The sequence below is a fragment of the Naegleria lovaniensis genome (assembly GCF_003324165.1).
Source record: "Naegleria lovaniensis strain ATCC 30569 chromosome Unknown tig030, whole genome shotgun sequence".
NCBI lineage: Eukaryota > Heterolobosea > Eutetramitea > Acrasida > Naegleriidae > Naegleria > Naegleria lovaniensis.
The window spans coordinates 454,224-477,815 of NW_025407852.1; the positions used below are offsets into that span (position 1 = coordinate 454,224).

Here is a 23,592-nt window from a genome sequence, read left to right on the forward strand (position 1 = left end):
GATCTCGACAATTGGAGTTCAAGAAATAAACTTGCAAATAAGATTAATTTCTTTTACAAATTAATTTCTTGAAAATGCATTGTGATGGGAAGCGATTAACAATGACATGGACAAATTCGCATGATACCACTCTGCCGAATAAGGGTGAACAAATCATTTCCATTAGTTTTAGATTCCAAAAAGAGAAGACCATGTTTGTTTTTACGAATAAGGCTGCTGGATTGAAAAGCTTCTTAAATTACAAGAATTCCATTACAAATGACTTGATAGTGTTTATTATAAACTTGGCTGAGAACGAATGGTTTCACAGTAAAAAATTCCAAAGTTTGGCTTTATTAAACATAATCCTGAGCATTGATAAGGAGTGAAGAGAAGGTTAACAGTAGTACCTTAGCCAAAAATTCCGTACCCCTTACATAAAAATTTTTTCAAACCCCCAACCAAACTCATTATTTACAATCAAAACATTCCTTCACTGCTTTCTTAATCTCTTCGTTCTTTCGGATCGCTCGAATTTTGAAACATTTTCGTATAATTTTAAAAACATCATGTTCCATTTTGGATTTTTCATTCAAACCAACAATTTCAATGTGGGAATACAAATAGGAAATATTATTAAGGATGAAGGATTGTTTGGCAAGATTGTCTTTTACTCTCCAAATACCAGCGACGGAATGGGACTGATTCCGTCGCTGGTATTTGGTCCGCCACAATATTTATTTCAACAACCCTATCAGATCTTTACCTTATGATGCATTTAGATTCAACACACAACGATTGCAGCAAGTTTGGGAAAATAATATCATGTATTAATCATCGCCAGTTCCTCTGAATATATTTGCAACCACCTATCTTCTCAAACACTCTCGTTCACCTTTGAGAGCAAAAAAGGCTTTGATTAAGCGAGATGACTGACAGTTTAAATCCAAGTTAAAAAGAAACAACCATGTTCCTATTCACAGGTAAACGCAAATCACGTCCCGGTTGTCCAGTGGTTCTACCACTACCACCTCCTCCAGAACCACCTGTTGAACCAACTCCACCCCCAACCAAGATTTTACTTCTCGGAACCTTTGAGAGTGGAAAAAGTAAGTAATTTCATCACTGATGATTGTTTTTCTCTTGCTGAAGCCTGATTCATCAAAATATTCCAATATATGGATGAAACAATGATGCAATAACAACAATAACAACAATATGATATCATTCAAGGTACCATCCGAATACAGACACGACTCCTCTTTGGTCATGTATTTTCAACGAAAGAAAAGATCAAAATCAAAGTATTCATCATTCGAAACATTATTGAAAATATGAGACAAATGCTACGAGCCACTCAAACGCTCCATCTGGACATGTCCACGGAAGAGAATCGACAGCGAAAAGAAAAGATTTTAGCCATGCACCCTCGTGTGTTGTTGAATCCAAAAGATGACATTTGGAATGAAACACTCGTTCAAGATCTTGAAGAATTGTTGAAAGATCCTGCCATTCTTCAAGTTCTTGCGAGAAGAAATGAATTTATCATTCACGACTGTGCCACTTACTTTTTTGATCATTTACATCGAATTGCAAATAAGGATTATGTTCCATCGATGAAGATTTGATTCGAGTGAGAATCAAGTCGATTGGTGTGATTGAACGTCGCTTCTTCACTTTCAACAATGAATCGTTTTCCTTGGTGGAATGTGCTGGAGCAAGATGTGAAAGAAAAAAGTGGCCTCCTTTTGTTGCCGAGTGTGAATATGTTATTTATTGTTGTTCATTGAGTGAATTCGATCAACCATGTTATGAAGACGATACCCTCAATCGAATGAAAGAAAGTGTGTCTGCATTTGAACATTTACTTTCCAACATGTTGACACCCACTCAACAACCTCATGTGTATTTAATATTTACAAAATTGGACCTGTTTGAAATCAAGATTAAGAATGGATCTCGTTTAGCAGATACATTTGATGAATATAAAGGACCTGAGAAAGATCCTTTGGCAGCGATTGATTTCATTACTGAAATGTATTTAGAAAAAGATGTTCTCAAGAGAGTGAAAGATGTGTTTTATTTGAATGCTTTGGACTCGATCAGTGTACGACAAACAATCCAACCAATTTTAAAACGTATTATTAAAAAGAAATAAAGTCATAATAGGAGAACACTACTCATTGTAAATATGAAAAGAATCTTCAGAAACAAGAAGAAGGTTCCTTATCCCATCACTCTGTTGTGAGAAAATAAAAACACACTCTCGGTATTTTGAATTTCAATCCTTGTTGACATGTGTTATCCTTCCTTCGAGATGCCATTTCTCAATATCATGATACTAATTTTTGATGACTTCCCAAATTTATTCAATTATGGAATTTCAGATTTCATAAAAAGTAAAACATTACAATGATTAGAAGCATCATGATAGTAACAAATTATCATGGTTTCTAGAATTCAATTTTGATCAGCTCGAACGCAAGAATAGATCTTTCAAGATCCAATCTCGAGATCGATCTGAGAGGAGCAACATTTAAAAAAATTGACTCGAAATACTTTCAAGACAAGTGATTCAAAGTAAGTATTCTTTCATTGTCTCTCTTTCAATTGAAGATTTTTCTCACTCGTGATTCAAAACTCTTGTTTATTTACATAACTACATTTTACAAAATTGGAAATTTCATGAAAAATTTGCAACTAGCAAGGACGTGCAAGGACATGAACCACTTCTTCATGTGACGAAATAACCTCTCTTCAACAGCACTTGACAACGGTCATATTTAATACCATGACCACCAAATGAATCCATCTTCAAGGGCCATCTCATAATTCACCTCGCCTCCATCCTTACAACTCACAACTTCTTCTTTCACAACTGTATATTGAAGACCACTTTTCGAATGAGACTTCTTTTCAATCTTTGCTCTAGGATTTAGCTTGGAAAGGGCTTTTTTCTGTTCTTCTTCATCACTCGTTTCAATCTTGTTTGGATTCTTCTTTTTCGATGAGTTGGTTGAACGTGATGAATTTTTCGAAGACATGTAATGGTGATGATGAAATACTGTCACTTGAACATGTCCTGTGGATTTATTGGGAGTCGTCGTCGCAGATGCAGAATTCTTTGTCTTTCTCTGTTTGGTTCTTCTCGTCGTCAAGTTTGAATTCTGGGACATGGACAAGGAATCTTCAACAAAGATAAAACTGTGGTTCGAACCTAATGTCGAAGAAGATGCATGCACTGAATTCAATACGGAAGGAGTATTGGATGATTGTCCAGTATGAGATGAGTCATGGTCTTGATTCCATTGATTGAACAGTGAATGATTGGCAGAGACTAATTGTTGAGTCGGTGAGGAAGAGCCTGAAGAGGTCATTTGGTGAAGACTCGTACGAGAGAAGGAGTTGTGATCTTGCAGTAAGTGAGGAGTTGAATTCATGGTTGGTGTGTGAAAATTTCAGTTAGAGAGTGTTGGTTGTTCTTTCAAATGCCAATGAAAATTACGCCGTTTTTGAAATCATGATGAGAGAGATGCTATCACATGTGAAGAGGACCTTTGGTCCATTTTTCATAAAAGGCAAGAGCGTGATATCTTGCTAACTTTTTTTGACTGAAGCACTAAACGTCAACATTGTTTTTGAGGAGCGATTGTTTTTTTGAGCTTGGCAGGTGACGTTTGGAAAGAGGTGATAAATCTCGAGTTCAACACCGGGTACTTTGTGTCGAATTTAGTGAAACAAACTATTGCGCGAGATAATCTTGTGAGATTTTGTTGGAAAATAATTTGAGGGTCGTTGGATGTGAAATAATTGAAAATTACAAAATTGACAACCACGAGCTAAACGCTCTCCTTTAACGGCATCTTGTATTTACAGATATTTGAAGGTAACCTCGGATTTGCTAGGACTAGCATTTTGATTGTTGACAGTTGGTTGCACAGAAATAATAGTTTCAGAAGAAGCTTCTGTTTGAAGAAGGATCGTGGCATTGAAGGAAATCATATTCATTAAATGACAAGTACAGTAACGGTCTAACAATTTTGAAGAATTTCAGTGATTCTTGAAGAAACTTGGAGAAAACTGTAGATGATGGACGGTTCATTTCATTGCAAGGATTATGGCAATCAAAGATCTAAGGACTCTCTCGGGACCTCGAAAGATTTTTGGATGATCATAAGTGTCTCACATTTTTCAAAGGGTGTGAAGTCTGAGGTAAAAGCAAACCGCAACAAGGATCTCTAATTGAAGATTTGACAATATGATGTGAAGCCATGATGAAGAAAAAACGTTGGTCGTGATGAGGCCTCTTCCTTCCATCATGATGATTGGAGTTGCCAAGAACAAAAACTTCAATAAGTTTTGACAAGCAACACAAGAGGTCTTAATTTTTTATTATTCGTATGTGAATTGAAAAGGCGAGCGCAGCATTAGTTGAAGTATGTGGACAGAGCTAGGTATTTTGATTAAGGAATTCCGATATTTACAATGAATAATCCATTCTTTGTACTACAGGATAGTATCACAATGATTTTGCATGATGTTGGCACTCTGCAAACTCATCATCCATGACAAACTCACATGCGTCTACAAACACAAGATATTATCTACAGTGTGTGAAATTAATGTGACAACAATATTTGTCTCGATTGTTGATCAAACATGCTTTGGACCATTTATTCGTCATAAAATAGTCAAATGTTGTAAATTTCAATCGTTGCACAATGTCAAATGTCGTTGGCAGATGTTTTTCCTCTTGCATGCTGGAGCGCGACATGCCCCAAGCTAAGCTTGCCAGACATATTGTCACATCCATGTTGTTTAACATGTGCCGATTGCTCTCGCTGTGAATGCACATGTGAAAACCACATACTCTCTTTTCACACAAACTCGGCACCGTTATGTAATGGCCACCAAATGTATCCATCTTCCAACCCAATCTCATAATCAACGTCTTTCAATTCACTTTCCTTTCGCCATACCTTGGAGAGTTGGTCCTCCACAAAGATGAATGTTTTTTCGAGTGGACGATTATGAGTTTTGAGGCTGTTGTTGCTGCTGTTATGTTGAGTAGTTGCAGCGGCATGTGAAAGGTGTTGTTGTTGTGGCATGTTTGTCAAGTTCATAATGTGAAGGGTAAGCACGCGCTGTGTGAAAGGCCTATTTTTTATGTTGGAGAAAGCCAATCTAAATTGAAGTCACCCACTATCGTACCATTAGTGATGAAGTGGCCAGTTGTTCAAGACGGAGTATCGATGCGACTCTCAATGAGCCACTCTCGGGAGGACCTGTATTATTACTCTTCGGACTGAAACCAGAAAAGCATAAAATGATCTGTGTAAAAGTTCACGAAACTTTTGTGAATTTGATACCAAGGCATTCAAAGATTTTGTTGAATTCGTGAACCCCAACATCATGCTAAATCATTCATTATTTTCTTGGGGATTCACCTCGTCCACCATGAGTGAAGAAGACGAATTCTGTGGATGATTGCCATTTCCGTTTGATAAAGCCAATGCAGAAAGAATATTGTTGGTCACTATCATGTTGTTGCTGCTGTTAAAATCTTTAGATCCAAGTTGCAAATCCAACGACATGAGTGGAGTGGATGGCTCCATGAGAAGTGGAGTTTCAGATTCCAATGGTTCCATCTTAGTGGTGTTTCCTTTGTGAATTGTTGAAGAAAAACCTGCTGTGGGGTCAATCGAATAGGTTGGAACTACAGATATTTGTTGTGAAGAATCACCTTGTTCGGTCGACAATATTTTCCTTACTCGTTCCTTCAGGTCATCGTATTTGTGAACATTACCGTGTATATTCTCCAACGTGTTGATGGCTTCAAGTCCCCATTTCAGGTATTGTTTCACTCGGGGAATATTATGATTGGGTATTTCTGTGATGCCAACAACTATTGGTAAATCATCTAATCCAGAAGAGAGTACATCCTGTGAGCCATATAATCCAAACACACCATTCAAAAGAGCAGTGGATTGAAGTAACTCAAGCTCCTCTAACTGCACTTCTAAAGCCTTGGTGATACAAGGTAGGATTACTAAACTGCAGTATGGAAAAGTCGCATTTCTAGTCAGGTCAATAATAGAGTAAGCAGAGTGAACAGTGATCGATGAGTTTGGTTTGGGGAATCGATTATCTTCAGAATGGTCACTTTTACAGGTAGGGTCTTCACATGCTCCTGAATTAGAGTCAAATATTTTGGAAATCAAAATTGCCATGCATTCCACAATGCTTAATGAAGTTAATAGAGCAGTGTTCAAGCCAATGGCAGAGACAAAAGACTTGATCAGGGAATTGCCAAATAAAAAGAATTCTTTTGCCAATCGCAAACGTTCATAGCATTCTTCTGATGAAATTTTAGGTTCCGCGTTTAGGGCGCTCGATATTTTAGAATCTAACTTGTTTTTCAACAAGGTGCATGGTATCGACAAGTAATTGTCAATCCAAAAAGATGTCTCATTTCCAATTCCTCTAATTCTCTTTTCATCTTCTTCGTGGATATGCAAATACGAATACTCATACAAAAATTCATCGCTCTTGGGAGATTTAGGTAATCCATCAAATTTAGCTTTGTGTGACATTTTCTGCTTTAAAGTTTTGATCAAAAACTCTGTTATGTCAATGCTATCTGTGAGCTTTTGGAATTTGAAAATTAAGGAAAATTGTGAATATACGTTTGATAAATGAGCTTCGTTCAGATGAGCTAGAAGTTCACACATATCCGACAATGAAGGATTGTTAGGAGTGTGATTAAAAAGCAAAGTATGAACGTTTGCAATTAGTTTGTGTAAAACGTGTTCTTCTGAATTCCAGGATGCACTAGATCTATATGTCTTCCATCCATGCTGTGGTAGTTCAATTCTTAAACTCTGTTCTTGGCCTTCCTTTGAAAGAATGTTTGCCACTAAATACTTGCATACCACATCAATGTAACTTCGAGAAAGTGCTGGCTTGTGGAAGGACAAATGTTGTGCCAGATATGCAAATGCCACCATTAAATGAAATACAGGATATGTCATTGGTACACGAGAGCTATCTTTAAGATATTTGTAAAACTTCTTCAGAATTCTCTTAGCTTGCAAAAACAGCTCGTCAGAAATGTCTCTGCTTCCAATGCGCTCAAAGGCAGCACCTTGAATGCAAAACATTAAGGCCAAATCTATTTCATTAATGGTATGATGTGGAATATGAGAGTCATTCTCAATTTGTTGAACAATTTGTTGCAAATGGTCAGAGTCATAGCCAATCAGGTGAGCCAGTTGTGGAGAGGGTGTTGAAATTGAAATTGAGGTTGGTGTATCTAACTCTGCTTCTTTTGAATAGCCATAGCCATACAAGGAAGTAGACACCTGCAAGTGAGGGTACGGTTTGTGGAGATGTTCTTGCATATGATGAGTCTTGTGGACACCCTTTTGCACTGGCTCAGGGCGGTGGCTAAAGAGGTGCATTGGTTCGTGATGGTGATGGTGATGAGTATGTTTTTGACCACCAATGTTGAACGTTTTGTACAGAGTGCAAAGTAAAAACTTTTTCAGCATGGTGTCACTCTTCTTATTGTCCACTTCTTCATTGTTTAAAATGTAAAAAGATACTAAAGAGTCATACAAGCAAAAATCTCTGACCAAGCTTAATTTTCTCTCGTCTGAAATTGCTTCTTTTTTTGCTAGTTTCTCTTGATGCATGATCAACACTTCTTTGAGTGTATATGTTTTAAGTTTTTCCAAAGGTGACTCTTCTGGTTGTACAGTTGTTGTCATCTCAATTCTCTTGTGGGCAGGTTGACGCTCATCTCTAGGACGTGACAATTCAGAAGGAACAAAAGGTTCTGCTGATTCTTCCTCTTCTTCCTCACTTTCAACATCTTCGTGCGTATGTTTGGTTCCTTTGTGAAGTTTGGCATCTTTGCTTGTTGATTCATGAAGATGTAACGTTCCTCTAGTGTGATGATGCGTGGGTGGTGATTTCTTTTTTTCTTTTTGTTGTTTCTTTTCTTCATGATGATGTTCCGTTTCTTCTTCCTTATTCTCAACCATGGTCTGGTCATGTTGTTGAGTCTTTTTATCATCGGAAACAGGCATCAATACCCGGGTTGGAGCTTTCGCTTTTCGATTTCTTTTAGCTTGCGGATAGACACATTCTTTTCCCTTTCTCTTGCAATTAGAACAAATCGGAAGGGCTTTATCACATTTACGATGCCCCTTTCTGCATTCTCTGCATGCAATAGGAGAATACATTTGCAAAACTTCAATGACTTGTCCACTCGTTGTTTTGTTTTGTTGATCAACGTCATCCGAGCCATCATTCATTTCTTCTTCATCCTCGCTTTCTTCATCATGGCTTGGAATAAATTCTTCGTCATCGTTATTCAATTCGGGATCATCTTCATCACCAAGTTTTTTGGTGCTACTACTTGTCTGCTTGCGGTGAGCCTGCAAAGGCATTTGTGGTTCTTTTTTTGTCGGTTGTTTTTCAATATTTCCTTATTTGTTTTTAATCTTCTTTGGGGATCTACAACTGAAAGTATTGAAACAATCGTGATGTAATCAAAAACGTGAAAATGGTGAATAGGATTTAATAATACATGTTTGTGCTCGGGCTTTCAATGTAGAAAAATGCAATAAGAATGAATGTTTTTTGAAGTTTAATATCAAGAGTAAGTGGTCAATATTCACACGTCCTTAATCATGTCGTTCGTTTAGGACTTATTTATATGTGAGCGTACCTGCGTGCTCCCACTTGATCTTGTATAAAGGTATTACTTGATCTGGATTGAAAATAATGACTTCACTGCAACCATCAGGACTCACATGAGAATCATATCCAGACTCCAAAGGACGTCCAGTTTCAACTTGATTCATGTGGAAGGCTTTTCCAATGAGAACCATACAAATCAATAAATACTGGTTGCGAGAATAAGCCATGGAAAGACCAGGATATTCTATATAAACAATAATTGGAGACGTGAACATTCTACGTGAAACAAGTCACAAAAGAAGCAACATACCTGAAAAGTAAAAACCTTTGCCATACCAACCCATATCAGTGGTCGATCCAATCTTTTCAATTAAAAAGTTAGTTCTAAACAGTGTTTAAAATGATGTAAACATCACCTATTTTCTACATGTTTCCACACAATTCACACTTACCTTAAAATATTTTCCATATTGGTTTCAGAAGTACCATGGAATAATCTATCAACAATGAATTTAACAAAAGATAAGAATAAATGGAATTTCACAATGATGAAAGTAATGCAAAATACTTACAATAAGGGTTTCATACTTTCCAATAAAAATCCATGCTTCTTGGCTAATTCTTTCTTACAATTATTAAATCGATTCATAATATTAGGATTAACCACATATTCAACTTCAGAAATATATGCAGTAGGATATGAAGAAGCATAGGCTGGAGAAGCACCCATACGGTGAAATTGTGACTCACAAAATCGGTAGTGAATTTGTTCTCCCTCCAAATCAAAAACATTGGTTGGACGAAGCGAGTACTTTCTTAATTCTTCCAAATTAGATGGCTTCTTATTGTCACCACTTGAAAAGACAGTATTCCATTGTTGCAAATAATTGAGCTCTCCCCTGCAGTAAAAGCGAACATTTCTGTGCTTCTTTTCTTCCAATAATCTCTTCTCTACCAGTTTTCTCTCTTGCTCAATGATTTTTCTTTTATGTTCCAATTCCCATTCATCATCATCGACCGTGACATCTCGAGATTTTGGAGTAGGTCTTCTAATTCCTTCTTCCTCTTCAATAGATGCCAATTCTTCAGGTGTCAATACAGCAGCTCGATCGGCCAACAATTTTTGCTTTTCTTGCATGATTTGAGTATACTTCTTTTCAAGTTCAAGTAAATCGTTCTTTTTGGCCTCGATTGAGGAAGAGGCTGAAATCTTGCTGACTTGTTTTAATTCTTTTGCTATTGCTTCAGGTGGAGTTTGCAATTCAAATTCATTCATGATGGATTTTCCAGACTTCAAAGCCAAGTAATGACCATAATCAACAATGCAAGAACAAGTCGAAGGTACAGCTGGAGAACCTGAACTGGTCAAATAGATGTATTTTCTATCGGAAGGTACAGGATCAACCTGAACATGAACGATGGCAGTTGATGATGAAGAAGAATTCTTGTTCTTTTGTTTAAACTCAACCTCCTTCTTGATCTCGCTCTGATACAAGGACAATAAGTGCAAAACGGTTGGTTTGTATTGAACACTCTCTTTCAGGGTTTGAAGTTCTTTCAAATCGGTGTCTTGATATTGGGGTATGGTGTGGGGTGAGAGACTGAGAACTCGAATCTTGTTTTCAAGTCCAGTCTCTTTGATGGTCGTTGTAGTTTGGGAGGTACTTGTTGAAGTAGTAGTCGAGGACATGGTTGTTGTGGTTGATGATGATGAACTTGTTTCAGTAGTTGTGGTTGTGATGGATTTGGTTTGTTCCACGACTGGGATCATCGGAGATGGATCCGAAGTTGTTGTATTGCTGTTCGCATTACTACCAGAATTACCATTACTACTGGTAGCATTGGTGTTGGATTTACTATAGGCTCCACCACTTTTGAAGAAGTTGAAAATGGAAGTCATTGTTGTTTGAATAAAGGTGAGGATGATCGGGATGAATGAGGTGTTACTAATGAAAACCGTTTGATCTTGAATAATAAATTAATGATGAAACAATCTTTGATGATCAAGAAATTTCAACAGAGAGAGTTCTGAGATTGTGATCGGTCTGTGAAATTCAATTCTCAATCACTATCGCTTGTTTTTTTTGTGATACTGGAGATTGGAAGTTGAAACGCACTTTGACAACCAAGTTCACTGTTCGTGTTGCTATGGCACCTTACCTTTTGAGTGTTGGTGTGGAATCTTCGTCCATCTGGCTTAGTATTTCTTCTTTTTGCTTCTGAATAAGAGTTAATGTATTCGCGTCCATGTCCAGTGGTTTTGAATTTGACCCTTCTGATATCAGTTTTGTCAGAACTTCACAATCTTCAAGGGCCTTCTCGAATTCTTGCATTTCTTTCCGAGCATGAGATCGACCCAAGTATAAATCTGTCAAAAATTCGCAACCTAATAACAATACATGTTCTGTACAATTCTTCTCAACAATTTGAATGGCTTTTGTGAAGCATGTTTGTGCTTGTTCATAATCCTTCAACTTGATATGAATTTCTCCTAATAATTTATAAATATGGAGATCAAATGCATGACTATGGGACTGGAGTGCCAAATTCAAGCTTGAAATTGCCTTATGCAATGAATTACCTTCCTTAAATAAACATAATCCCATCAAATAATACATCTTGTTGGTGTCACAAGCTACGTTTCCAATAGTAACAATCTCAACAGCTTCAGCAAGGTCTAGTTTTGCTTTTCCAAAATCTTGCAACTCAATAAGACATTCTGCTCGTAACAATTTCGAGTCAACTTTAGATGGACTCAGTTTCTCTAAATTAATTGCAGCATTAAGCTCCAAAATTGCATCCACATAATTTTTCTGATTCATTAAAAGGATAGCAATATTCCTCAAGCTAGCAATCAACGTTTCTCGTTGACCCTTTTGCCACTTTTTCCCTTGAATTCGAGTACAAGTGACATATTTACGAAATTCTTTTATAGCTGTGTTTGAATCTCCCATTTCCATTGCGTCTAATCCAGCCTGAAATTTGTCTAAATCAAGCATTGATGGTTTCCGAACCACTTCTTGTAGATCTCGGAAAAGTGTATCTTTGTTTTTTGGTTTTTTATCATGACGTAATTCTTTGAGAAATTCGTTCGAACGTCGAGAGTGTGTATTCTTGAAAGTGCTTGGCTCTATAGAATTTTGGCTTGAATGTAATATGATGAATGAAAGAGAGAAATGCTGTACAAGAAGGTGGTTGTCCAATGATGATCCGAATGTATGATACAATAAGAATGGAATATTTTGCTTTTTGAATGGATTGTGAAACAAAAAATGAATTTTTAACATTTTTTTTGTGAATTTAGATTATTGTTGTTTGAATTGATCAATTCTGATTATTGTTGAAAGTAATCATCCGCTTTATTCCTTCACCCCTAATTGTATCAAATTCCCATTTAAAGAGTGAATTTTGAGGTTTCATAATTGTCCCAAAGTGTTTCCATATGTTGAGCAATTTCTTTTCCATAAATTTCTGAAGACAAATCAAACGCTTCTCTGAGACAACCTTTGACAATTAAATCTCTGTCCGAGATGCCTAATTGAGTATGAGTGTTTCTGTTCTTAATATGAATGGAGTAATCTTTTTCATCGACTTTATAGACACGAGAAAATCCTTTCATATGAGCCACCAATTGTGGAGCTGTGGTGTCAGCAGAATAACACAAACTCACTACTGAACACAACTCTCGTAATGCAAGGAATACATGAAATCTATTTTGCAATACAGCTCCATAGCCATGAGTCAAGAGAAATTGATGCAAAATCGGGTGAAGAGAAAATGTCTTGTCTGCCAATTTCACATAATTCTTTTCTCCATAAATTTGTTTCATGGCTTCTGTTCCAAGATCTTCACGCACGAAAACACTCTTGAATAACAAATCTCCATCCAATGGTGTACATAATTGTAACCAATCTTTTTCATTACGTGTCAGATGATGTTTATCTTTACCACTGCCTCCAATAAAAGTCTTTTTCATGGCAGCCAAGGCGTTCAAAACTTTTGGAAAGCCAACAAACACATGAGTTTGAGAGACTACCTCTACTGCCATCGGAATTAATAGTTTACAATGATATGCCTTGGAATGTTCTTGATAATGATGATGATGATGATGAGAATTGGCAGCAATTTGATCATTCAGTTCCAACAAGCCTTGAAATTCATCACTCAGGGCGTGATAATCTCCCTTCGTTGTCAAGGCCACCATTTTACAGAGAAGTCTACATTCATCCGATAAGATATTTGGCTGTTGGTGTTGATTTAAATTTTTCAAATGAGCCACTGATCGGTGAAATCTTCGCAATGATGGATATTTACAATAGATCGATGGTGCCGCAGTTGATGAAGTCAACAAGGAAGACGGTTTGAGAAGGGATTGCAGTTTTTTCATTTTTTTGGGGTTAACTTTTAAGACACTGGAGAGATAATAGATTTCAATCAAGCTTTATTGAACGAAATATTTGTCATGTTATTATTCAAGTTTTATCCATAAATTAATGGACTTGCTAATGGATTTAGATCCAGATGATAATTTGTGATATTTAGATGGATTGCTTTTCATAAAATCTTTTAGAGATTGCTTGCTTGGTTGAGTGACAGCAAATAATTCTTTAAGGAGCTTGAAAATTTCTCGAATGGTACTATTGGTAATGCTCAAATAACATCCAATGTATCGAAAGGCAATGTGGAAAATGGTAGAATCCTCCAAATCTCTGTCATGAATCAATTGCTTCAGGAAGTTTAGATTCCCAGAGTCACCTCCTCCTGCTGGCAAATGCATATTACTTGCTGCAGAGAAACCATAACGTGAAAGCAGGAAATTACAAATCACTCGTGTCACTTCTAAATCATTCATGACAATACTTTCCATTAAAATATTTCTTCCAAAGCCATTCTTTGAGAGGAGAGCTTTGTGGAATTGTTCTTGACCAAACAAGGTTTTACCTTCTTCTAAAATTGTCGACAAGAAATATACATGACTGGGAACGGTGACAGCACATCCATCACATCCTCCTTTTCCACCAAAATTTGTTGTGGTCACCTCTTCCTCACTGTCTCTGAACATTCCTCGTTTGTCTTTTAAACAATGAAATAAGGGAATTTCTCCTCGGTGGTTTTTCTTTAGAATAGTTTTGGAAGAGTGGAGAGCTAAATATCTCACCGCTTGAATGTCTTTCTTTCTCATTGCGTAATGCATTAAGCTTTCTTGGACTCCCATACCAAATGTCAATCCTCCACTGAGGTCGATTTGAGCTCCAAAGAGCTGAAGCAAGTCACACATTTCATAATCTCGTCTCTTGAACGCAGAAACAATTGGAAGATTTCCGAAACAATCTCTTCGTAAGTTCAATTGTTCTTCTCGTACCGATTTCTGTGAGCATAGGAAGGCTACACAGTCTTTTGCTCCTGAATTTACAGCGTAAAACAATGGTTCCAAACCATTGGAATCTTTAACGGACCAAAGTAAGCAGTTTTGGTCCATGGTATTATTTACATTTCTATTTACGGTATTACTATTTACAGAGTTATCATTTCTTAGATTGTCACTACTATACAATTGGATCCATTCCAGCAAATTGACCCGATTCGTGTCACATGCCAAATGAACTAGTGAAAATTGCTGTCGATCCTTAACAAAAAGAACTCGACTTGAGAGAACGTTGATGAATTGATGATAAGGCATGTTCCATTCTCTCGAACAAAGAGCTCGGATTAAAGTATCTACAAAATAGATGATAGCCTTCTCGAGTTGTTGATTTGAATTGAGTTGCTTCTGCCCCAATGATGGAACTAAATGATCCAAATAGATCAATGAAAAGGAAGACACATTCAAACAAGCGTCCTCTTGATCCTTGGAGACCATCCAGGAAGTACTGGACGAATGGAACCCATCTTCCCGATGAGAAGGTTTGTTTGATTCGCCACAACACACATTTGAAAGGTTCTCTCAACCACGTGTTGTAGTAGCAATCCTTCATCGAATTGAATCATCTTGATTGAACTAGTTTCTTTGGATATATTGATGAAGAATCAATTTCAGATATATAAATACTGCAATCACGTTGAGCAGAGTGTGTTGGTTGAATAGAGATGTTGTTGATTTTTGTTTTTTCGAAAGATTTCGTAAGTTTAAAAACGCTAAAACTGTTCTTTCATGAAAGGATGTTGTTGTATGTCCATCCGTTTGTGTCACTCCGCAAGCATTGGAATGAATGATCTTGGTCATTAGGTTTTGTTTTAATATTATGAAGCCAGCATTTGGTTAAGGTGATCCGAAAAGAGACAACGATGTCTCAGCTGTCGTGCCATGTCATTGTACCAAATAGGGAATTTGCACAACAACTGAGGTCAAAGGATTTCTGATAAAAGGTTTCATCAAGAGATTTGTGAGCCGTTCAACTTTGGGTTTGGTGCTTTCATAACAGGTTGTCTCATTCCAGAAGCCAAAACCGAAATCCTTAATGGTCATTCTTTTCAGTGCTTGTTCACGATGAGCCTTGTTAACTTCATGAAGAACAGAATAGGATAGACAACAAAGCAAGAAAGTGACCACGTAAGGGTCAGCTGCTTTGGATTTGTTTCGAACAAATTTTCTCAAACTCCTGGTCAAGTGAAAGTTCACAATTAGTTTTCATCAATGATGATGATACGATTCCAATTCCACTCCATATTGATCCACAACTGAAAATTCCAACTCACTCGAAACTCTAAGTTTGATCCATGCACAATTTGAAACTCTCCATTTTGCGTTCCCACTACTTGAAATAATCCAAAGAGCATATAGAGAGCAGCACTTTCCCAACCATTCTCCTCCGTTGAGAAGATATAGCAAGATGATACTTTCTCCTCCAGCAGTGAACTGATGACATGATTTCACATTGGCGTGGTGTTGAACTCATTTTTTTGTTTGTTGGTTTTTGTAATAACGTTAGTTTTTTGAAACAAACGATGCGTATTACTATTATTAATTCAAAATTATGAAACATGTATGATTACGTGGAAATAAGGTGGGTAGTAAATTGTTCCCACCGGGAGAACTTGGAACATGTTAAAAATGAGATAGCAAGGACGGATTACAAAAAAAAATGTCCAAATTATTTTTCAACAAATCGTATGCTCCCACACATTGGGTCATGCAACCATTCACCTTGTCGGGAGATCCCAAAGTTATTTGTCTCATTAAATTTAAAAATAATTTTGAATATGTGGTACATTTAAATCCGACAGATCGGAGAGGTTACGATCTATTGTTCGATTCATTAATAATCAAGATATGGCATCGACATTCAATCGAGATTACACTACAAGTGAAAGAATTGGACTTGCATTATCACTTCAATTTACGGCTGAAGCTTATTCAAGAATTTGCCCAATTTCACAATTAGCAGTTGCTGGCAACAATTCACACCAGGTAGATTTGCAAAATCATCTGGTCCTAATGGGTCATGAAGAGGAACCTTCGTTCTTACATGGTCATGTGTGGGGTAGAGGTATACCAAATGAACAATACGTAGAGAATGTCGAATTAGGAGGACCAATGCCTGGTGAAATATTTGATATGCGGGCCACTACCAAGGGAGTAAGTGGAAATGAAAGCATGATCTTGTGGAAGGAGCACGAGATGGAAAATGTGGTGAAGAGAGTCAAGTTGGAAATGTCACAAATTAAGCAAGAGTATGAGGAACAAGGTTTAGTCATTCAATTGTAACAGTAAGGAGAGAGAATAATGTGTTGTCCACATTGCAATAATGAGCCATTTTCATGGATGATCATATGACATTCGGGTGTCACTTATTGATGTTTTTCGAATGGTGTCACGAATGCAATGTCCTTTGCGTAGTGGTTCCAACTTGAGTAATTTTGTTTTGAAATTTCGTCTCTCACTCTTGTTCTAATCACTTTGTCTTGGTTGTGTTGAATGTAAAAGAGAGCACCAAGCAAGAATACAAACACAGCTCCACTCAAAATAAAGTGAGGTAGGAACGTTGATTCCGTGAACACTCTCAAACTGAAAAAGATAATTAAGAACGCGTCTGCAATTGCCAATGAGGCAGTAAATATTTTGAGCAGTAAAAAGCTCTTTTTCTGAAGTGCGATATAGTCTAATGGCTTTGGTTTGTTATCAATAACATCAATGCTGTGCTTAACTGAGGCATCATACATTTCTTGAATTAGATATCTATCAAACCAATGCTTAATCATCATGTAAAACAATCCACAAGGAACAATTAATGGAATAAACACTGCATATGCCATGCACAATGTGAATACAGCTAAAATTTTGGCATAATTAGTGTCAACACTGAAAAAATACTGATCTGTAGCTGCTCGTAATTTTTCAAGTGGTGACTTGGCTTTTCTGTAAAATGATAATTTTGTTTTCCAAATATACCAAAATGCGTCTTCTGTTCTAATAAGATCATCCATGTTGCTGATTACTGCAAACTGCAAAACAGTGGACAACATTAGAGCTCCACTGGCAGGAAGAAACATTTTCTTCAACATTTGTTCAAAATCATCTTCTGTTTTCACATAATTGACAATACCATCGACTGAAGAAAGCCACAAGCTTGGCATGATTAAAATGGTCAACACCACATAGCAATATTTTCGTAGCATGTATATTCTCTTGTATTCTTGGTTGCTGTCATATTTTCCAAGCATGGTTATTTTGCTCAAGACAATACCGATAAGTCTGGAAATCCAGTACAAGGTGAATGAGGGTAAAAATTGGAAGAAAATACTTCCTACGATTCCTGTTGCTGCTTGAATTTTTTCAACTTCCATTTTGATGACTCCAATGTTAAATCTTGAATAGTGTCACGTAGTTTGTAAAGTATTAATTGTAACCTTATCTATAAAAATACTTACATTGACTGGATTGCAGAAAATATTGAAGCTGGACTCGAGGCTACAATAAAGAAAGCAACTAGCAAAATGTGAATTAGTATGTTCGTACCAACCCCTTCAAATCTTGATCCTGTGATGGCGTTGTATCTACAAACAGTGTACCAGTTGATATCAATGGGTTCGTGCTGAAGTGAAGAGATTCTTACAAGGTTGCTCTGAAGTCGTATTTGGTTGTTTAAATATCTACCAAGAGCCTCTTGTGCTTCTGCTTCTGTTTTGAAAACTATATATCCAACACCAGAACTTTCAATAGCTTTGTTTCCAACAAACATGGAGGCCACAGGATCTTGGTTGCGATCATTTGTTGTATCATCTGCTTTCTCTTCTATTTGTACATCTTCCATTTCATTTGGTTCTTCAATGCTCGCAATGCTGTCAATTTTTGGAATACTCTTGTTCTGTAGCAAGGCATTATACGCAATGTCCCATTTCTGTATTTCTTTTTTAATTTTCTTTTTTCTGAACTCCAAATGCTTAATTGCTTCCTCAGTCGTTAGAAGATTAATTTTCTTGGTTTGAGTTTGAATTCCAAAGCATTGGGACACAATGTTCTTTGAGTCAACAATTCCTTCGTCCACAACAATGTGCTCTTTCAGTTGAATCAGTTCAGAACCTCTCTCCGTTTTCATGTGCAAAAAGTGGTCAAGGTCTTCTTCAACTCGTTTAAGTATGATTGCCATATTCAAGCGGTCCACAAAATCATAAATTAAAACAGCACGTAAAACTTTGCTATTCTCGTCCTCAATTGGCAAATTAAAATTAAAGTATGTTTCTACAAAACTTTTAAAATCGTTCAAATTGGTCATTTCTCTTGGTAAACCCTTAACCACAACAACATAGGGTGAGAGTATATCTTTGGGATCAATTGATTTGTAAACATCAGAATCTATAGTAATGGAAATTTGGTTGCTGTCTGTAGACCGTAACACTCCGAGAAGGCCATCTACAACATCACCAAAAACATTAGTCTTTGAGGACGATGGGTTGAGAGTGTCTGTTTCTGGAGAGGTACCAAATGAATTACTTCGAATAATTGCACTGTAATGAAATTGGATAAAGAAAATCAGTCCAGCCACAACACATAAAATCAATACACCAATATGAGCATAAAGTTTGATAGGAGAGTTGGCCACCATTTCAATGGTCGTTCTCAGCAGTGTGTTATCTTCTTGTGTAAGATTTTTCACAGGTTTTATGCCTTTCTGTAAAATGTTATCAATCCCAGGGTTGGTTGACACCACTAATGGCTGAAAAGAGGAAGTTTGTTGGTCAACATAGGTCAGATTGTACTCATAAACCGGAAGCTGTCCAGTTAAATGAATTGGCAATAAAACAGCACATGTCAATACTGAGCAAATCAATAAGATCCAAATAATGGTCTGTTGAAAATACAAGTACACTGCAATGTCCTTTCCATATCGTTTGGTAATTTTGACTCGATCTGTCCGTGCGTAGGAAGGCAGAAAGAATGACAATATTCCATCCCTCAAATGTCGGAATAAGCAGGAAAGAATAAAATTGTAGAATTAAAAGAGTCCACGAGTATCTTTTTAAGTTTTGGAATGACTCTCTCCTTGAAATCAGATGGTTCTGAAGGCACTCGTGGTAGTTGATTGAATGGATATTGGGCTGCTATTTCTTGATAGGCATTGCTAAATTTTTCTGTGTAATAACCAGCTCTATGACCAATAAAAGATAATGTATTTGGTTTTTCCTCTTCTTCAATTTCTACTGTTGTGCCTTCATTTCTAGAGGATGTAGTGATTGAATCAGATTTTGTATGACTTTTCTTTGACTCTGTTTCTTCTTCCATATCTTTTAAGTATTCAATAAACAATCGTTTTTTCTTTTCAGGATTAAATACTGCTAATTGTCGACAGCATAAGAAAAACATGATAAAATAGAGCAAGGCAACCATGATGTTGGCTACCAGAGTGGTCAACACTCCTGCAGATCCGGCAACATTCACATTCACATTGACTTGAGTACCATTGATGGTAGGAATTGGTACTTGTTTCAAATCGATAGGTGTGTCATATTCCGGTCGTCCATCCATGTTGTCTGTTGTAGTGGCAGTGATTATTGGTTCAGCCATCACGACCGTACTATTAACTACACTCAAATTCATCATGATCAGCACGAAGAATATTAAACAATAACAACCCATAAGCATGATGATCGTGCTTGATAATTCTTTTACAATCACTGGTTGCTTTCGGATCCGAGAGAAACTGCCGTCTTTAGGCTTTCTTGTCGTCATCATTTTTTTAAGCTTGAAGAGCGTTCAAACATGGAACCAATTTTGGATTTGGAAATGCTGTGTAAAAACAATTGATAACCAACCTTTGAGATACAATGATTAAATGTGAAAAAATGGTTGACATTGGTTTCTTTATTTTAACATTAGGAAGTTCTTGATGAATGAGAAAATGGATTCTGATCTTCCAAAGAAGCTTTTAACAATGACTTTAATTGTGAAAAATGAAAGGCTAAGGGTTAAATAACCACATAATTTTCGGTATTCACTGTAAACTGATGAATCTTGAGGTCATTGTGAGAATTTAAAGTAAATTTGACATTCTCACTTGACGACAGTCTCAGAAATCAAACTATCAAAAAGCGAATCATTAACGACTTGTTCTGCCTCAATAACACAATTCCCTCAGATTATAATTTACCTCTGACACTTGACAGCGCTTTTGTACCTGTTAAAAATAATCGTCATTACAATCAAAGACCAATTATCATCAACAAAAAAAATACACAACCATGAAGGTTTCCCTCGTCGTTCTCTTGTTGGCTCTCCTCGCCATCAGCGCCCTCGTCTCTGCTCAAAAGGCATACCCTGAGGAACAAACCGTAACTCTCATCGGTAAACCAGCTGTCAACACTCATAACTTTGGAGTTGACATTCCAATAAGTGCCATCTATCTCGCTAACACTGAATCTGAAGATGATGAAGAAGAAGAGGCCACGAAGAAATTTCCATGGAAGAAATGGCCGACTCTGAATCTACTTTAACTAGTGGAGCTACTTTGGCTGCAACCACTACTTTGAATGTGAGATCAGGTGCCTGTACCGATAGAGGTATTGTTAAAGTTTTGAGTCCAAACGAACAAGTTCGATTCAATGGTGATGTTCGAAGTGGATGTGGATATACTTGGTACGGAGTTTCTGGAAGTTGGGGAAGTGGATTTGCTGCTTCTTCTTATTTGACTCAAGTTGGTGGAGGTGGTGGTAGTACTAGTGGATGTAGACAATCTTACAATTATCCATTGTATAAGCAATGTGATGGTAGATGGGGAAATGATCGATTGGGATCTGGTAAGTTTTGTGTGTGCATGAAGAATATCAAGTTGACATTATGATTTTTGTAATGATATTGAACTGCTACTGAAATGGTGTATTTTGATTGGAATGATCAACCACATCTTGAAAACAAAATTGACAACGACATCTTTTCTTTGCTTCTCACAATTATTTGGTGAATCGTTGGTGTGAAAATTTTCACAACTGTTTTGTTACTTTTCAGACTCCACCATTTGTAAGGTTGGTTGTCTCATGACCTCTGTCACCAGTGCTTTGAACGGACGTGGTAAGAGCAGCATGAACCCAGCTCAAATGAATTCATGGCTTAGATCCAACGGTGGATATTATGGTAACCTCTTTGTCTGGGGATCTGTCTCTAGATTTGGTTTCTCCTATCTCGGACAAACTCAAGATAAGGCCACCATTAGAAACTGGCTCTGTTCTGGTAAGGTCGTTATTTTGAACGTTAGAAATGGTGGACACTGGGTTTTGGCCAAGTCCTACAACAATGGTGTCTATGAAGTCAATGATTCTGGCTACAGCGTGAGTTCTTACACTGAAGGACAAGTGGTCAGAGCTGCTGGTTTCAATGCTTAAATAAATATTTGAGGTTTGCTCAAGATCTTTACCAAAGTTGAATTGAATGAGTTTGTGATCACGAATTGGTATCATCGTTGTTGTTGTGTGTACAGATCTAATTTCTTGGAACTTGTGTCTTAAGCATACGTATCTCAATTTAACCCAGAGCAATGTGATCTTTTTCAATGAAAGAGTACTGTGAAGTCATTGACCAAATTTGATACAACCTAACCACAGGATGATGAACTTGGCCACCAGTACACACCAAACAAAAAACAACACTTTGAAATTCACTGTGTTGTATTTTCATCTCAAAAAGTTCAATCATTTCTTTGTGATCAGAGATCATCACCAATTTGATATTTCGATCGTTGTTTCATCATCATCATGAACGTCCTAAGTGCAAATCAATATGTACACATCCTCGACAATGACTCGGGAGTGGTCCGCATTGAAATTGGTCCCAAGAGAATTGCCCTGAGAGCCAATGAAGAGATTATCAAAACCAACGACTTGTCCATCATTAAGGAAGGACAATATTGTATCATCAAGAATCCATACGATTATGAACAGGAGAGAAATTTGATGGGAGAACGAAAGATTGTCTGTGGACCTATTGCCTTGGCTTTGCATCGTAACGAATACATTGAACGTGTTTCCGATGTTCATATTTTGAAATACAATCAAGCCTTACGATTGAGATCATTGGTCGAGAAGAAGGTCTTGGTGGATGGAAAGGAGAAGGATCTCAAGGCTGGAGATGTCTATCAAATTACAGGACCTTGCCGTTTTGTACCCGATAAAGATACTGAAGTATTGAAGACAGTGGATTCCATCATGATCAACGAGAATGAGGGAATTTATGTCATTGATACCGAGACTTCAGAGAAGAGTCTAGTCAAGGGACCAAAAAGCTATTTGATGAAGGCCACTGAAGAGCTATTCTACAAGCAATATACCGAGATGGAGAGAGCAGCTCTTGGTTTGGGAGATGCCTCCACGTACGAAGCTACTGTCATTCGTTTGGAAAAGAAGCAAGGTAAGTCATGAGCGAATATTCTTTTGAAAAAATAATTTGATTCTCTCTGAATTGTATTGCTGCAAATCACCATGACATGATTCACACTACACTGCACTATAGTGGTTTGTGTGTTGGATGCTGAGAGAAATGAAACAGTCATTAATGGACCTTGTTCCTATATTCTTTCTGCCGAGCAGCATGTCAAGTGTTTACATTTGAGTGCTGGCAAGCCAAAAAGAGTGAAACAAATTAAGGCTGCCAAGATTATGAAAGGTCCAGATTTTACCAGTGACTCGTTTAGAGTGAGCACGAGAGATAATGCCGAGTTGCAAGTCTTGTTGACTTACAAGTGGGAATTCTTGGTCGATGATTCTGAATCTCATGTCATGTTCCGTATGACAGATTTCATTGGATATGTTTGTGCAACGTTGAACAGTCGTGTTAGAGAGTTGGCTGCTCTATTTACATTTGAAGAGTTTCATTCTGGAACTGTGTCTCTCATTAGAAAACATCTCTTCCGTGAATCTGTGGTCAAAGTTGGAGAGGAAGAACGCAAGGTGTTGGGAATTTACTTTGATGAAATCAAATTGTTGATCTCTGAAATTGATGTGAAGGAGGTGAGCCCTGTCAATAATCAAATCAACGACTTGCTCAACCAATCCATCAAATCCAACATGAAAATTGTCTGTAACAAGATGGAAACTGAAGCCTCAAGAGAAGCCCAAAAAGAACAGCTCAAAGCTCAAGCTGAAATTCAGAAATTGAGAGAAGAGCTCATTGACATTGAAAATGAAAATATGCAGATTGAAAAGCTCGAAAATGCAAGAATTGACTCTCTCGTTGTTGCAGAACAAACCAAGACCAATATCGAAGTTCAAGAGTACAAGTGTGGTGGAGATACCACCATTGAACTTGAGCATATGAAAAACATGATTGAGCTTCTCGGCACAGAACAAGGACAAAAGTATTTGGCCCTCAAGAAGGCTGAATTGGCCAATGCAATTCCCGAACAGATGTGGTATCTCAACAACGACAAATTGCACTCGTCATTGTTCCAATAATTGTGTGAACATCATGTGCTCGCAATAAAT

The 23,592-nt window shown here is 37.2% G+C and overlaps 12 protein-coding genes across 12 annotated transcripts; 5 read left to right on the plus strand and 7 right to left on the minus strand.

Moving 5' to 3' along the window:
* Window positions 1-946: 946 nt before the first annotated feature.
* Window positions 947-1,607, plus strand: C9374_007788 (uncharacterized protein; the record flags this gene model as incomplete). Its single annotated transcript, XM_044697791.1, has 2 exons — window positions 947-1,088; window positions 1,213-1,607. The coding sequence occupies 2 exons, from the start codon at window positions 947-949 to the stop codon at window positions 1,605-1,607; spliced, it is 537 nt and encodes a 178-aa protein (XP_044546412.1).
* A 206-nt stretch (window positions 1,608-1,813) lies between these two features.
* On the plus strand, window positions 1,814-2,137 carry C9374_007789 (uncharacterized protein; the record flags this gene model as incomplete). The annotated part of the gene is made up of 1 exon (XM_044697792.1): window positions 1,814-2,137. The coding sequence occupies one exon, from the start codon at window positions 1,814-1,816 to the stop codon at window positions 2,135-2,137; it is 324 nt and encodes a 107-aa protein (XP_044546413.1).
* Window positions 2,138-2,762: 625 nt separating this feature from the next.
* C9374_007790 (uncharacterized protein) lies at window positions 2,763-3,419 on the minus strand (the record flags this gene model as incomplete). Its single annotated transcript, XM_044697794.1, has 1 exon — window positions 2,763-3,419. One exon carries the CDS (start codon window positions 3,417-3,419, stop codon window positions 2,763-2,765), a length of 657 nt encoding a protein of 218 aa, XP_044546414.1.
* Window positions 3,420-5,399: 1,980 nt separating this feature from the next.
* Window positions 5,400-8,432, minus strand: C9374_007791 (uncharacterized protein; the record flags this gene model as incomplete). Its single annotated transcript, XM_044697795.1, has 1 exon — window positions 5,400-8,432. One exon carries the CDS (start codon window positions 8,430-8,432, stop codon window positions 5,400-5,402), a length of 3,033 nt encoding a protein of 1,010 aa, XP_044546415.1.
* A 261-nt stretch (window positions 8,433-8,693) lies between these two features.
* C9374_007792 (uncharacterized protein) lies at window positions 8,694-11,684 on the minus strand (the record flags this gene model as incomplete). Its single annotated transcript, XM_044697796.1, has 5 exons — window positions 8,694-8,929; window positions 8,996-9,069; window positions 9,138-9,182; window positions 9,258-10,556; window positions 10,846-11,684. 5 exons carry the CDS (start codon window positions 11,682-11,684, stop codon window positions 8,694-8,696), a joined length of 2,493 nt encoding a protein of 830 aa, XP_044546416.1.
* A 395-nt stretch (window positions 11,685-12,079) lies between these two features.
* C9374_007793 (uncharacterized protein) lies at window positions 12,080-13,072 on the minus strand (the record flags this gene model as incomplete). The annotated part of the gene is made up of 1 exon (XM_044697797.1): window positions 12,080-13,072. The coding sequence occupies one exon, from the start codon at window positions 13,070-13,072 to the stop codon at window positions 12,080-12,082; it is 993 nt and encodes a 330-aa protein (XP_044546417.1).
* An 81-nt stretch (window positions 13,073-13,153) lies between these two features.
* On the minus strand, window positions 13,154-14,545 carry C9374_007794 (uncharacterized protein; the record flags this gene model as incomplete). The annotated part of the gene is made up of 1 exon (XM_044697798.1): window positions 13,154-14,545. The coding sequence occupies one exon, from the start codon at window positions 14,543-14,545 to the stop codon at window positions 13,154-13,156; it is 1,392 nt and encodes a 463-aa protein (XP_044546418.1).
* A 1,410-nt stretch (window positions 14,546-15,955) lies between these two features.
* Window positions 15,956-16,390, plus strand: C9374_007795 (uncharacterized protein; the record flags this gene model as incomplete). Its single annotated transcript, XM_044697799.1, has 1 exon — window positions 15,956-16,390. One exon carries the CDS (start codon window positions 15,956-15,958, stop codon window positions 16,388-16,390), a length of 435 nt encoding a protein of 144 aa, XP_044546419.1.
* An 83-nt stretch (window positions 16,391-16,473) lies between these two features.
* C9374_007796 (uncharacterized protein) lies at window positions 16,474-18,728 on the minus strand (the record flags this gene model as incomplete). The annotated part of the gene is made up of 2 exons (XM_044697800.1): window positions 16,474-17,491; window positions 17,554-18,728. The coding sequence occupies 2 exons, from the start codon at window positions 18,726-18,728 to the stop codon at window positions 16,474-16,476; spliced, it is 2,193 nt and encodes a 730-aa protein (XP_044546420.1).
* Window positions 18,729-19,078: 350 nt separating this feature from the next.
* C9374_007797 (uncharacterized protein) lies at window positions 19,079-19,855 on the minus strand (the record flags this gene model as incomplete). Its single annotated transcript, XM_044697801.1, has 1 exon — window positions 19,079-19,855. The coding sequence occupies one exon, from the start codon at window positions 19,853-19,855 to the stop codon at window positions 19,079-19,081; it is 777 nt and encodes a 258-aa protein (XP_044546421.1).
* A 733-nt stretch (window positions 19,856-20,588) lies between these two features.
* On the plus strand, window positions 20,589-21,498 carry C9374_007798 (uncharacterized protein; the record flags this gene model as incomplete). Its single annotated transcript, XM_044697802.1, has 2 exons — window positions 20,589-20,916; window positions 21,125-21,498. 2 exons carry the CDS (start codon window positions 20,589-20,591, stop codon window positions 21,496-21,498), a joined length of 702 nt encoding a protein of 233 aa, XP_044546422.1.
* A 369-nt stretch (window positions 21,499-21,867) lies between these two features.
* On the plus strand, window positions 21,868-23,562 carry C9374_007799 (uncharacterized protein; the record flags this gene model as incomplete). The annotated part of the gene is made up of 2 exons (XM_044697803.1): window positions 21,868-22,519; window positions 22,622-23,562. The coding sequence occupies 2 exons, from the start codon at window positions 21,868-21,870 to the stop codon at window positions 23,560-23,562; spliced, it is 1,593 nt and encodes a 530-aa protein (XP_044546423.1).
* Between the last annotated feature and the right edge of the window lie 30 nt (window positions 23,563-23,592).